The following is a 15,616-nucleotide window of genomic DNA, read 5'->3' on the forward strand; positions in this document are numbered from 1 at the left end:
TCTTTGTTTATTATTGTTTATTTTCCTAGTATTGCCTTTTTTTAATTATAAATTCAACTAAATAAGTGACCTTCGACCTACGCGTGTTCCAAAATCTACATGATCTTATTGATATTGAAAATGGAACAATCGAATGAAAATACATTTTATTATTTTAATTTAAATTTAATTGTGGTTTGTTTTTATTTGAAATTATTGTTATTATACCTAAGTATTGTTTTTTTTTTCCTTTTTTGGAAGATTATTATTATTAGTCTTCATTCCGATATTGGATCAGCCAAAGGATTAAAAAAAAACAACGTTGTGATATATAATTAAAAAAAATAAACATACAAAATTCAGTAAAAGAAAATGATCGACTTTGCAAATTATAGTTCGGTGGTACAAGAAATTAAAATCTGTTTACGTTTAAAATTATATTGACAAAATTTTTTATTCGACTGCTAATTTCTGTAAGTTTGGGCTCCAACGGGGCCTTTGCTCACACTATAATGGGCCGGGTCGAGCTTCTTGTCGAAGGCCCAAATAAAGATCATGATTTTTTTTAGCTATTTACACAAAATACAAATAGCATAAAATATGAATGTGTATTTTTAAAAACAGTATAAAAGATTTTATACAAATAACATAAAACTCCTCATAGAAATATAAATTTTAGTTGCACATGATATAAAATAACCCCTGAACATATAAATATTTTGTGACAATTATTACCTTTTATACATACAACAAATTATATCTAAGAAAAACTATACTATTTTAGTAATATAAGTATAGACTTTTGAAATATTATAGGCCTTTAAATAAAATAAAAATCAACTCGCTTTATTCAATAATTTTTTTTAACTCAATTTATTTAATACAATTAATTCGTTTTTTACAGTTAATTAGTTATCTTAAAACAAAATAGTTTTATTAGTGTTCATGATTTTCTTGACTTGTATACCATAAAGATCTTTGGCTATGTATTTTCGTTCCAACAAATTTTCAACTCAATCGAAAATCATATATGATAAGAAGTATTTTTACGGTTTTTTTTTAAAATAATTTTCGTGGCAATAAATAATGAATTTTGAAACCACCATACCCCTATGGCTATATATCATACTATCTCAAAAAGTAAGCTATATATCCCATAAATATAATTATATAAAGTTGTATTTTTGCCCCCATAGAATTATTGCTCCATCATTCAACTAATCAAAGTTTTTGTTATTTAATTAATCATGTAAATTTCATATATAATTAGAATCAAAATGAGGGAGAGATAGAGGTGGTTTTAGGCTTTGGTTATAGGGATAGCCATGATATGCAAAATAAATAAATATAGAATATGAGGTTATGTGGAATGGATTAAACAAGAGGTTATAAAGAAGGAAAGAAAAGATGCTTAATCATTGAAATTATTGAAGTGATTCCAATTATAAACAAATATATCCCATATGAATATGCACTGGTTGCATATGGCTGTGATTAATTCTACCAAATATGACAAATTCCACTCTCCGAAATTACCAATTTTGGAAATGAAAAAGAATATCATCTTTGCCCCCAAATGCACCATTTCCATTACCACTACTATTTGTTTTATTCTTATTTATAATATATTTGCCATTTTATCCTTCCCTCACAATATATACCTATACATATATGGGTTAAAATACTATTTTGATTCTAGTATACTATATTTAAAATTGATTTAGGGTTAATTTTTTTAAATAAAATTTAGTTTTTATAAGCTTTCTTCCAGAGATTTGGAAAACATATTTATTTTGTGCACATTTTCTTAAATGAATATTATTATTTAAAGGTGACTAATTTTAAAATTTATCAAAATTATGAAGATTAAATTTGGAGGTTTGAAAGTATAGAGAAACCCCTTTTCTTTTGATGAGCACTTTGAGTTGAATAATGGGTTTATATCAAAATGGGTATTTGTGAGAGCAGACTTCAACAAGTAAGATTTCATGTCATATCATTTTGCCATTTGTCACTAGATGAAATGTTCACAAAAATAAATAAATAATTAATTAAGGTTTTTTTTTTCCCAAATCTCTTCTCAACACACCATTATAAATACTCCCTCACTTCATAGAAAAAAGCCATACACAAAACAAACTCACTCTCTCAAGGCCAACCTTTTGAAATCTCTCTATCTTTTTTTTCTCCTTTAATTTTCTCTCTCTGTATAAAATATATGGCTGCAAGTATGTCGGACCCTCTTGTCGTCGGGAGAGTGATCGGAGACGTTGTCGACGCCTTCTCCCCGACGGTGAAGATGACTGTCACTTACCATTCAAACAAGAAGGTCTGCAATGGCCATGAGCTTCTCCCAACTTTTGTAACCCTTAAACCTAAGGTTGAGGTTCTTGGAGGTGACCTTAGATCCTTCTTCACACTGGTACGATCCTATTAAATTATCCATCCTCTCATTTTTTTCATCTCTCTATATATGTCATTAATTCTTGCCCCATAATTTTCAACTAATAAATTTGGTAGGTCATGACTGATCCAGATGTTCCCGGTCCAAGTGATCCTTACTTGCGAGAACATCTTCACTGGTATCATCTTCTTTAAACTCTCATTCAGAAAGAGATGTAAATACGAAATTTAATTTTTAGAAACCGAAAATGAAACACAAAAACGTTATGGTCAATCAATGTTTTATCATAATTTTTACTTGGGTATATAAGCTATAAAACGAACCCAACCCATTAAACAATGTCGGGGTCGATCGGTTTGAATTTTTGACTCGTAAAAATGTTATTAATATCTTAACCAACTATATATTTTATTACAAGTTATTTCCATGTGTATATATATGTATAAGCAATAAAACTGGGATATAATTAAACTTTGATTTCAGGATAGTTACAGACATCCCAGGCACAACAGATTCCAGTTTTGGTAAGCTCCATTTTGGTTTTCTCTTGATAGCTTCACTTCCATTTGCATGAATTTAATCATAGTATTTGAAATAGGAAAAGAAGTAGTGAAATATGAAGTTCCAAGTCCAAACATAGGGATCCACAGATTCGTGTTCCTTCTCTTCAAGCAAAAACGAAGGCAAACAGTGAAGGACCTTCCTGCAAATTCAAGGGATGGTTTCAATGCAAGAAAATTTGCACAAGACAACGATCTTGGCCTTCCAGTGGCTGCTGTCTATTTCAATGCCCAAAGGGCCACCGCCGCCCGAAGAAGATGAAACTAATTAAACAGAATTCCTCGAATTCAAAACTTGGAGTAAATATTATGATTTCTGATAATGGAATAAAGTTTTATGTAAATTTGCATGGAAATTAAAGGGCAGCAGAGGTCTTCAGTGGTTTAGTTTGTACTTAGCCGTTGCAGTTGCTTTCTTTTCCACTGTCATTTTATGGTTTGTGTCTGTAACTTTTTTTCTTTACATCTTTCGGTCACCTTGAAGTGTGAACTCCTATCAGGAAAAACTCAAGAGAGATATTGGGTTGGTGGTGAAATTTAATGACCAAATCACAGACTCAAATAAAGTAAAAAAGTGTCCAGCTTTAATCGTAAGTATTGATAAAAGTTTTTGAGTTTAGTGTGGTAACGCAGTAAATATGTCATGTGTTTGAACTTTTGTTATGTGATTTATCTTAGTTGTATTTTTTATAACTATTGAATATTTGGTGGACTAAAACATAAAATTATATTTTGACAAGAAATAAGGGGTTTTATCTCAATTTGGCTCATCAATCTTGGTCGGATTTCATTTTCTGATCCGATGTTCGTTTGACTCGTTTTGGACTTTAATACTATATTAATATTCATGTAGGATTCTATTGATATTCCAAAATTAATTGGCAATAAAAAGATTAGACATGTTATTAATAAACTCTTTTTAAGTCCTTTGTCTCATTCATGTGGGATCTATTTTTTCGAGAAGAATCACAAAATAATTAATATCCAAACAAAGAAAAAGAGAAAAACCTTGAACAGTTGTGTGGTATCATCCATCTCATTTTTCAATTTTCAATCTAAAGTTATAATACATTTTTCGACTCAAATCATAAAGAAATCCGGTCACTCACATCTAAAAAACAAAGGTTAATTTCCAACTTACAGCTTTAAAATTTCGTATATAACCTTGAAATTAAACAACACTCACGAATATCCCAGCTGAAAAAAAAAAAAGTTTGTAGCTTTTACTCCCAATACTAGAACATATGACTGCTAATCCGGGTGCAAAGAACCAAACCGACCTGAAAAAGAGAAATTCTTAGTTCGGGCCGGTTCTAATACTAATCGGATTGGTTCGGGTCTAAATCGAACCGAGGTTCTTAGTTTTACCCTACCTTCGACGAATACAACGGAATGTGGCAGCAAAGGCGGTGAAGACGACCTCAGTTCGTGGGTTCTGTAGCTTTCGCGAGAAAAGGAGAGGAAAAAAAAAACCGAGCAGCGGCAGCTTTAGATATATAGCTTAACTAGCAAAAAAAATAGAAAAGAAACCGTGACCTGGCTCGGACCTAAACAAACATTTTTGGGTCGGGTCGGTTTTAATTAGGCACTTGATCTGACTGCAGACAAAACCCGGAGAAATTAGAACATGTCTTGTAGTTGTAGGAACCAAATATCCTAAGTTAATATTATCACTAATTATGTTTGTAAAGGAAAAGGAAAAGATGCTGTGTTTCTAAAGCTATAGGCCCTATCTCCCCCACCACCCACAAAACTAACACCCACTGTCAAATGACAAATCTTTGATTTTATATCAAATTTACTCTCCAGTCTCTAAACTTTTTTCTTTTTTCTTTTTCCTCTTGGGTGTGGGAAAAAGCAGAGAAAAGAACAGAAAAAGTGGCAATTTTTAACTGCAGTTCTGTAGTTGCTACTTATGTTGGATTCAAACCTGTGTTTTTGGGAGATGAAAAAAAAAACATACTTTGAGCAGGAGAAACTTGAGTGGCTCATGTCTGAAAAAGGGGCACGTGCAATTTCAGAACTTCCAAATGGTACATTGAAATTGATCACGATAAGACAATAATTGAAAGTGGTCTTTTCTTTGTGTTTTTTGTTTTTGTTGGTTAATTTGAAAAGTGAAAACCAATGTTTCTGCGCCAACCAAACAGATCTTGGGAATTGATTTGGTCTACATTTTACCGTATCTTTGCCTCCCCTCTCACAACCCCATTGTGTCCACATACATCATCAGCTGCTTATTGCTTTTTTACTCCAATATTGTCATTCATGATGTGATATGCTACCCTTAAAAATATATATATATATATATATATATATATATAATGCGTGTATCTTTTATATTTGCAATCAAAGTTCCACCCATGGTCTTTTTTGATCGAGGTGAGGATTTTTGGGGATGTGATCAAAATTCTACATTGTCTAGAGAATAGAAAGATCTTCGACATATATATATAAGTTAGGGTCAACAAATGATTTTCATCACTCTATGAACAAAAAGATAAAAAACTTTACAGAGGTTAAGGTATACGAATGGAGAAAGAAAGCATTCTACAAACGAAAAAATAGGGAGGATTTCACCAAGCAGCATATCAAACTGCATAGATTTTTCACTCTTTTTACTTTTAGTATAATATGTGAGGTAGAGATCGAACTTACAACTTCTTTGTTGGAGATATATGCCAATTACTACTAAGATATGCTCGTTCTAGCTCAAACAAATGTATATTTGATAGGAAAGTCTTATAAATTTTGATAAGAATATATTTTGATAGCTTTCAAGTAAAGTAGAGGGGAAAATAAAAATAAAGCAAATTAAAAGGCTTCAATTTCTTAAGATGCAAAAGATTGGCATAAAATTCCCTCACACCTATGTTGCTTGATCCATATCTCAACCCATTGGCCCAAAAAAAGAAAGAAAAAAAAAGTTTATGATTCTTCTCACTAAATTAAAACTAATTAACCAATAATCTCATAATTGTACTAATTAATTAGTTAAACAATTCTTCCCATTGGGAATTATTGAGTGGAATAATATGATTAGGGATTCTGAAATTCATTAAAGAAAAGAGAGAGGGAAAAATGAAAGTAATGGATGAGACAGGTTTTGAATTCTGAAACAGCCAATGTGAGGGGTTGTTCCAAATATGGCCCCCCCTTTGAATGATTCTCAAAGTTTCAGTATTGGAAGCATTTTCAGGTCACTGAAAATTCAATTTTTTATGCTTTCTTTGGGGGAAAATTAAGAACAATGACAGAGTGGCACTAGGGGTAGTAGCCAGGGGTTAAAAGCATCTTCAATCAAATTAAAGTACCAAAACCAACACTCCTATCTTGTGCTATAAATGTGATGTCATTTTGCGTCTCTTTACCATCATCTATGTCTATATTTTTCGATTTCGGTCAATGGTTCACGTGATATGTTGAATCTTATATTCGTTGAATAAATTTACTCTAACTTACCGCATATGTCAAATACATGGGCGTAACTCAAATCTTAATGGATTGATCTAAGAAACCTACGAGATCACGTGACATTCGATGTGAGAAAAACTAGAACCTATGTATTGATAGTGGGGAATAAAGACTAGCGGCTAGGTTTATTTTTTGGTTTATGGTTTTGTGACTATTGATCATTGAAAACTACTTTTGCATGAGTTTTTTTTTTCTTTTTTTGTTAATTGCAGTGGAGTGTTCTCTTCTTTATCTTATTATTTCATTATTTTATATTAACTTCAGCTTTTGCGCATGTAGCCAAATTACATTATATTAAAATGAATCGTGCGTGCCTATTTCTCTTGTATTACCATGACGTTTTTTAACTGACATTAATTGGCATGTATTAATATCGGTTCTTAACCGACATCGAATATGACATTTTCGAAAAATAAGGCGCCTCACTATAAAACCTACATCATTTAGTCAACCGACATTGTTTATAAATGACTAGCTGACATTGAAGGTAACAATTGTTGTAGTGCAAATTCATTCAAACATAAATTACACCACAACTGGCCTCTCCTTTTTTCTCATTTTGTTTGAGGCGGACTGAATAGAGAATGAAATGCAGAAATAGGGGAAAGGTTCCAAACCTCTCCTTCCTCGTAATCCTCTAACTAATGGGTTACGAGTTCGAATATCTGATCCTCACTTTTTAGACTAAGTTAAGGTTATAAAGATCTGTCGCTTAAGTCACAAAATACAAAAAATATATATATAATAATAATAATTATACTTCAACTAAGACTTTTTTTTTCCTTTTTAAACATTACACAATTATATGAGTAGATTCGATCCAAAATCTAATGCAGCGCAAAAGTGCATTAGATTCTCTACTCCAAACCTCACGAGGGGAAAACATGATTGCTAGAGAGAGATTCTTTTTACATAGAAACCCTAATTTTCAAACTAGCTACCCATATGTACACATTTTTAGCCCCCTTATTTCTCTTTTTTTTTCCCTCTTCATTTTAACATTTTCAAATTATTTCATTTTTGTCCATAAAACTTTTAAATATTCATTTTTTTTATAGAAAATTTTAAATATTCATTTTGATCATTAAATTTTGAAAACGTTTATTTTAGTACTGGAATGTTTTACTAACTTATTTACGTGTAGGCATGTATTAGAAGCTATATATACACATTAAAATAATTGTTTTTTAAAATTTATACATTAAAATAGACATTTTGAACCTATATATAAAAAATTTAGAAGCTAAAATAACATAAAATATATTGGAATGAAACGGCCCATGGGACTTACATCTCAGCTCCACGTGGACTTCAGCAACTTTTTGACAACGTTATTATTATTTAAGGACAAAAAGCGGATTCCCCATTATCAACCAATCTACTCGTGAACAAATTTCTATTAACTTTTCCAATTTTACAGTCCACTCAAATTCATTCGACTTTTTGCTAATTTCAACTAAACACCATTTGTCTGAGTCTGACTTAGGCCTTGAAGTGTGTGTTGGGATTAATTATATAAATGATTAATTAATTATATCAACAAGACACAAATGATTAATTAATTAATTTTTTCGTATTTAATTCCATATTTTCTCTATTTTATTTGATAGAATAATAAAATTAAAAAAAATTAACGACCAATCTAAGTCTAGCAAACTTATTAAGTCAATAATATAGCCAAACTAATTAAGATATTGTTACTGTCAATTAACATTCTTTTTAGGCCAATGCCCACATTATAGTTAACTTGGACTAAAAACATTAGCTTATCTGGAGCATAATTAATTATAATTAAAAATCAACACACTAATAATTTAAATTAATGAAAGATAGATTAGGGGAGGTTAGTTGGGCTTGGGCCATTGGGCCCATGTCATGCCTTTCTGGTAATCCAACGGTTGGAAGGGAAAATGGGAATGAGTGTATTCGAACGCACTTTCAGTACTCTTGAAATCGATTCCGTTTTTTCTAATCAATATTTCTTGTTTTCTTCTTCCTTTTTCAACTTTTAAAATATAGAAACCTGTTTTGGTAAATGTTTTTAATTGTTCTTATTTTGTTATTATTATTTCCTTCTTATTAAAAAAAATTATGTATTTAGCACCTATGTTTAAGTTCTTATTTTCTAAATAAATAAATAAACGTTTTACTTGAAAAAAAAAGGGACAAATTTATAAAAAAACAAAATGTTCAAATATTCATGCATTTCATACGGAAAAAAAATGATAAATAACCATTTTAAAAACTTATAAATAAAAAAAAAGAACCCCAATCTTTTTTATTCCAAAATATGTACACAATTTTGTAAATGTTTCTTTTTTTTTTTTCCTTCGGTATAAGTTCAATAACTTAACAATATTATATCATTGTGAAGTAAGTTGCATGATTATGTCGAGATTATATATGATAGGTAGGTTTGTTGAGTTCCTATGTTGTTATAAGTAACTATCAATTAACTCATCATTATGTAACAAATGTTGCACAATCGTATTTTGCTAGCAATTTTAGTAGCCTTTCAAAGGGAGGTTACGTATTATATAACTGTACCCGTATGTTATTATATCGTATTATTTTAAATCATAAGGATTATTGCCTAATTGCCTAATTGTCACCTTAAATGGAGAACTAAAGTTATTTTCCTTGCAGGTAAGAGAGAATTTAGATCCGAGAGGAATTTCTCGTACCAATCCTAATGGGTCGTTAATGGGAAGTTAACTACCACTTCAAACTACGAGTTTGTTAATGTCACAACTACTCAAGTACTCTTACAAGTCGATCATAGACCCGACAAACTAAATACAATGATTCAAATAAAGGTTTTAAAATGTGAATTTAGAAGAGATATATAGTTATTGATCTTGCTCCTTTGGACGAGAGGACCATAGAGAGCTCAAGCCTCGTAATCTATTGTTATATTCACCAATGACCCAAAAACATCTCGCTGCTTGTCGGATGGTGAGTATCTTTTGAAGTTGATGAAGTATTTGTTGCCTCAGAATATCGGCCTGAAAAACCTCAAGTTTGGTCAGTGTGAACGGGTTGACAATTTTAATGTGCTTTTGACTTGTTTTTCCCCCCTCAAAATTCAATCATATGACCATATTATTAAACAAAGACCATACCCATTTTCAAAATGGTTGAAAATCAAAGTTTTCAATCATGAAGAATTGAAAGCTCTATGCCTCATTTGTATTTCTAGTTTCGAAAGTAATGTGTGTAACATGTGACTTTAAGATAATGAAGAATATTTTTAATTAATTTGAAACACTTTCGAAGTATTCGTTTTCTAATTAGAGAAATTTAAAAAAATTTCAATATAAACATTTTTCTAAAATACAGGTGTAGAAAGAAAGTTTGAAAACGATTCAAAACTTACTTTGATTGGGAACCTATTAATTAAGCATTACATTGCATGAACCTTTGGAATGAAAGTCTCAATGCTTGATTATGATGATGATACTATGTATTTTCATATAATTAACGAGCTCTATTCCTATAAATTTGAATGGATGTGAATGCTAATTAATAATTAAGAATGAGTAGGAAGGAAGGATATAATGGTAATTATAATAGATGTGTAATTACCTGGTGAAGGAAACCTTGGAGATTGGAAAGCTTGTGGATGGCCAATATCATCTGGTTTATGCCGTCGATGACTGGAGCTCCGGCGACGGTCTCCATGAGAGAGTGGTGGAGTTGATCCAGACCTTGGGATAATGCATCTTCTGCCTGCTGTGACGAATGCTGCAGCTTATATATTTCCATCAATTGTTGTTCTGTTATTGGCTCCAATTGTGATAATAACATCTGAATATTCAATTCAATTCCTCACTTTCAATTTCAGATTCTAATTACGGGTTAATTCTTCATTTTATCTGATCACAGCCAACTTCAACTCAATTAATTAAGTAATTTCTTCAAACCATTTTGAAAAGAAAAAAAAATACTCCCATTTCTATCCATCTTTAATATAAATATAAACATCAAATTTAAAGAAGAGACTCAAACAAAAATTAATAAATGAAGGAGAAATTGTATATACTTTGAATTAGAAAAAGAGAGCCAACTTGTAGTAAGTGTGAAGACATGACTTTTCTGGGTTCAAATTCCCGTAATTTCTATATTTATTGTACAAGTGAAAAAAAAAATGAAGGTTGGGGACGACCCTTGCCTCCACGTGGCTCAATTTAATTATTATTTTAACATACCATGATCAGGTGGAGGATTGAACCGTCCATTTTGTAAAATGAAATTCTGAAAAAATAAGCTATCAAATTTAGGTTAAATAACACATTTGGTCTCTACTTTAGTTGAAATAACGATTTTAAAAGTAATGATTCAGTTTACTTTACGTAATTTGATAACAATTTAGTCATTCAAATTTAGAATGTAACAATTTAGTTGTTGAAATTAAAGTCTTTAATGATTCAGCTTCCATTGTGATTTTTTTTTTTGTTAAACTTGTAATATATGTAGATCGATAAATTGATGAAGTATCAAATTTATTTATAAATTACAAAAATTAAATCACTATACGATAAAAATTGACGTTTAATTTTGGAGAGAATTTTCTTGATAGGAATTAAATTGTTATATATTAAAGTGTATGGACTAAATTGTTACAACTAAAAATTTATGAACTAAATCGTTACTTTAATAGTTACTTTTAACGAAAGTAAAGACACCAAATATATTTTCTAACCTTAAATTTAATATTTTATAAGTGAGGTGATAAGCTAGGGAAAGATAAATTTAATTAAAACAAACCTTCATAAGATCCGACGGCCGGTAGCCGCCGATCCAGACAAAGCAGCGCTCAGCCGGAGTCATCCACATTCCGGTGATGAGGTGGAAGACGTCGGACTTGGCAGCCTCTCCTTTCAGCCGGAAAATCTCGTCGTAATGGCAAACGCACGCGTCTACCATCACTCTGAGATCGCCGTCCGGTAGATGCGTGTCCAACGCCGCCCGCAGCTCCGCCGTGTTCCGGTGGTCGTCTTCCAACCATCTCGCATATTCCATGTCAAACATTGCAGCTCCTACCATATTTCAAAAACTCCATTAGTAATAACAAAATATTAACATTTTAATTTTAAATCTTATTTTAGTTTGTAAAGTAATTTATTTTATTTTACTCTTTAAACATTTAATCTATTTCAATCAAAAAAATTTCTAGTCATGAAGTTAAAAGTATTATTTTGATCCTTATTCATATTTTATATTTAACAAATATGTATTGAGGGTTTTTTTTTTCTTCTCTAAATTGGATAACGTGGTTTTGAAGCAAAATAATAATAGGAACAAAAAATGATTATTTTTTAAAAATTTATTGATAACTTAAATATATATATATATATATATAATTTGTTAGTTATCCGTTTCATACTTAGATCCATTCTGTCCTCACCCTCGTTTAATTTAGTTGTTTAACAAATTAAGAAAGAGAAACACAAACTATATAATATTTTTAAAAAATAAGAAGTAATTAATTTTTCAAGAGTGGCAAGAACAAAATTCGGTCCTCCCCATAAATGAGGAACCGATTATTTTGCATAAAATACATCGTCCGGTTAAAAATAGAACAAACATAAAACTTCTAGTTAAGGCTAAAATGAAGATATTATATATATACATATATATTTAACAATTACACTTCCGTACATATAGATCACCTTTTCGAAGCTTACCAGAGGTGAGATTGGCACCGGCAGCACCCAGAAATAAACCCTATAAAAATAAAACCCAACAATTTTTGTTAGTAATTTGATTAATAATAAAAAGCAAAAACAAAAAACAAAAAACAAAAACTTTGAAGCTATTTTAAATCCAAAAGGTTGAAAAAATTTTAAAACCTGAGATCGTGCCCGTTGAAGGTCTTGTTCAAGCTGCGTAAGCTTAATTCTACTACTTTCAAGTTGCTGTACGTACGCCTATAAATCAATTTTCCAAACCAAATCACCATATTTATTTAACGTTACACTATTTTTACTCAGTTATATTATATCTCATTAATAATGCAAATAAATAAAATAAAAAATTTTAAAATACCTTTTTTCTGAGTCGACTCTTCCTCGCAGCTTCTCTGTTTTGGGCCAAACGTCTCAATGTCTGAACAAAATTCAAAGGGAAAAAAAATTAAAAAAAGAGTCAAAGAATAAATAAAGAAACAACAGACAACAACAACAATAAACGTTTGATTAATAATAATTAAATGACCTTAGCGTCAAGTTGTTTGTGTGATGTTGAAGTCGAACCACATCCTTTTCTCTGCATTATTGGTGGATTGTTTTTAAAATATATGAATACAAGTAAAAATGGGTGCTGAAATGAAGATAATAGTTAATTAATCTCTAGAAATAATTAAATGAATTTAAAAAAAAAAAACAACAACAACAACCAAACATGTCAACAAATGAAATGTATTTAGCGAGAAAACATCATTATCTGATAATTGTTTTTTTTAGACTTTGGATTTGTATTTAATTAGTTTCTGTTCTGAAAAACCGACAACGAAAGGGAAAAAAAAATAAAAGGGTAATTTAATTAGGATCTTCAAGTAAAGTAAAAGTTGGTGAATTTATAAGCAGAAACAGTGGACAAAAAAAGAAAACTACTGTGAAGATTCCGTTCATCGCCTTTTCATGGAGTTGCAGTTTCACCTCTCCTTCTATCTCTTCATGTCAGACATTCCAACACAAAAACCAAAAAAAATAATAATAATAAATAAATAAAAATAAATAAATATTATATATATATATATATATATCTATATTTTGCCACCTCATCTGGTTCTTCATCACTCCAACGGCACAGATCCCAGTAACTCTCAGAAAATCAAAGAAAGGCAAAGTTTTTAGAGACTGAATATAGATATTAGAAAATATTTGGCTTTTTTTACTGGTGCGTACCACGTTGGTTAAATTTAACAATTAAGAGGGAAATATAAAAATATAATTTTTTCTTTTAAATAATGAGTTATTAATTTTTTTAATGACTTCGAAAGCAATATTTGATCATCACCGTGTATAAAATATGACCCTCTTTAATAACTATATTTTTTAAATTAGCATGAGGTAGAATAATGCAGCTGACATTTATATATAATTATGATAAAACATTGGCTTGAACAATCTTTTTATTGTTCTCAATCAGTTGAATCTTTTAGTAACTCGTCTGCTAAAATCACAATTAAATTCAAAAGCTATGCAAAAGATATATATACAAGATTAAACTTACCCTAATCTTAATCCATCAACTTAAATTTTTTGAATTCAATATGGTACTAGAGTATGTAGAAAATTTACCGTAATCCACCCATTTAAGTTTTTAGATTGATTAACGATTTAACACGTAATTAGAGAGAATTTAATAAACCTTTTGTTGAGGGGAGTGATGATGGTGTGGTGATAGTCCATCAGTGAGCTGCGTGATCTGAGTTTGAAGCTGCAGATTCTTCTGAAAAGAGCTCTGATCATGATGACGACCTGATGAAGAAGAAGAAGAAGAAGATGATGCCTTTTTACTCATCGGAATTGTATGAGCGTCCACACCAGATCCTGACTCATCACTCCTCTCTTCTCCTCCTCCTTCTCCCCACCTCAAACTAATCCCCTGTTCCATTTTTTAACCCCCCACAATTAAAAACCGACAGTAAAATTAATTAAACTAATGGCCACTGCTAGTGCTTGTGGGGAAGAAAAAAACAATTTACTGTGAGAGTTTGTTGGAATTTGATTGGCCAAGAAGGGAACATTTCCAGAGTCATTGCAGGCCTGCCTGAGGAAAAGGCTGCACAGAATCATAAAAGCAAATCTCAGAGGATCCCCAGTTTTGAAAAATCTGGAGGATTTTTCTTTTCAATGCCTTTAAAGTAGAATTCTATATAAGAAACCTACTCCTCAATCCTGAATCCTCTCTCTCTTTTTTTTTTGGGGATTCTGCAGCGTATAGTTATGGAGAAGTCAGTAAATCAAAGTTGCAGATTTTGAGTTTCCAAGTTTGTACCCTCATGCCATTCAACTCTCTTCTTCCAACTTATTATCATTATGAAAATGGCAACCCCCAAAACCAAAACCAAAACCCCTTTCTCTCTCTCTCTCCCTCCTGTTGGTTATATTCTTATTCTTATCAAACGTCATAGAGAGAGAGACACACACACAGAACATACCTTGTCCTTGTACCACAATTGCTTGTTCCAATTCTCCAAAATCAAAAGCTGGGCCATCTTGGTTGCTGAACAAGTGAGCAATCTTTAAGCATTTTCAGAGGAAAAACTTCAAAGTTTCGAACTTTTTTTTTTTAATCTAACATGAATTAGACTCAAAAGGATGGAATTGATGAAGAAAAGTTTGGAAATTACATCAAAGTGGAGGGAGGATTGTTGTTGTGGATTCCGTAAAGATTATATGGAAGATGGTGGCTGGAAGGTTCAGTTTCTTCAACTCTGTGGCTCGCCATGCACAAATCTTCCTTCAAATCATTGCCTTCTACAAATAAACAAAACTCACTTCAAAAAATTGAGCAGAAACTTAAGAACCCATTAGAGAAAACTTGTAAAAAATTCAGTCTTTTACCTCTGCTTCTATTGCAACTCTAACAAGTCTTCTACAGAGCCAAGAGAAGACAGCAAAAACAGAGGAAGAGAGGGCTGGAGGATGAACTTTTTATGCGAAAGGGCTGTGATTCTTACTCTGATTTAAATGTGGCCATGTGCCAAATTTACATTAAGAAAAATTGGAAAAGGAAAAGGGAAAAAAAAAACCTCTCTTTGGTGCGTGCTTCTCTACGAAGAAAACCAGGGTTATTGGTGGTGCTTTCTCTCGAGTTTTATGACTTTTATAATGAACTTTGAGGATTGAAATTGAATACATAATCTCAGAGTTTGAGGAACTTGAATTCAGGGATGTGGAAAATCTTGTCGCTCTCTCTCTCTCTCTCTGCCATGTGGGGTTTGAAAAAAGATGTTAATATATAAAGGGAAAGTGGATAAAATGCTAAAAAACAGAGTAAAAATGGGAGCTTTGGGGTTGAATTGGTCATTTTGTGGGACTTTTTCCAACAAGGAGCAAGTACATAATAAATAAAGGAATGGATAGACATTGGAATATTGAGGGTGAGACAACATTTTGTTTGAACGATCAAAAGGGTATATAATAAAAGGAAAAAGGCTCCAACAAAGTGGCTGTTCCTCTACATGGAT

General features: G+C 31.3%; 2 protein-coding genes across 10 annotated transcripts; one reads left to right on the forward strand and one right to left on the reverse strand.

Moving 5' to 3' along the window:
- Positions 1-2,120: 2,120 nt before the first annotated feature.
- LOC111020644 (CEN-like protein 2) lies at positions 2,121-3,665 on the forward strand. Its single transcript, XM_022297355.2, has 4 exons — positions 2,121-2,401; positions 2,500-2,561; positions 2,867-2,907; positions 2,982-3,665. Exons 1-4 carry the CDS (start codon positions 2,198-2,200, stop codon positions 3,203-3,205), a joined length of 531 nt encoding a protein of 176 aa, XP_022153047.1. The 5' UTR covers positions 2,121-2,197; the 3' UTR covers positions 3,206-3,665.
- A 5,452-nt stretch (positions 3,666-9,117) lies between these two features.
- LOC111020579 (transcription factor TGA9) lies at positions 9,118-15,366 on the reverse strand. 9 transcript variants are annotated; one of them, XM_088120932.1, is made up of 13 exons: positions 15,179-15,362; positions 14,991-15,093; positions 14,777-14,900; positions 14,585-14,649; positions 14,129-14,205; positions 13,792-14,028; positions 12,634-12,738; positions 12,466-12,525; positions 12,270-12,347; positions 12,090-12,144; positions 11,185-11,456; positions 10,003-10,224; positions 9,118-9,422 (listed from the first exon to the last, which is right to left on the reverse strand). In XM_088120932.1, exons 3-13 carry the CDS (start codon positions 14,872-14,874, stop codon positions 9,267-9,269), a joined length of 1,425 nt encoding a protein of 474 aa, XP_087977058.1. In that variant the 5' UTR covers positions 14,875-14,900; positions 14,991-15,093; positions 15,179-15,362; the 3' UTR covers positions 9,118-9,266. The 9 variants fall into 9 exon arrangements, with proteins under 9 accessions (XP_087977058.1, XP_087977057.1, XP_087977060.1 ...); XM_088120931.1 differs by having other exon boundaries at positions 14,777-14,903; XM_088120934.1 differs by having other exon boundaries at positions 10,003-10,161; positions 14,777-14,903; positions 14,991-15,366.
- Between the last annotated feature and the right edge of the window lie 250 nt (positions 15,367-15,616).

Source organism: Momordica charantia (genome assembly GCF_013281855.1).
Source record: "Momordica charantia cultivar OHB3-1 chromosome 2 unlocalized genomic scaffold, Mcharantia_2.0 BLBB01000002.1, whole genome shotgun sequence".
Classification (NCBI taxonomy): Eukaryota; Viridiplantae; Streptophyta; class Magnoliopsida; order Cucurbitales; family Cucurbitaceae; genus Momordica; species Momordica charantia.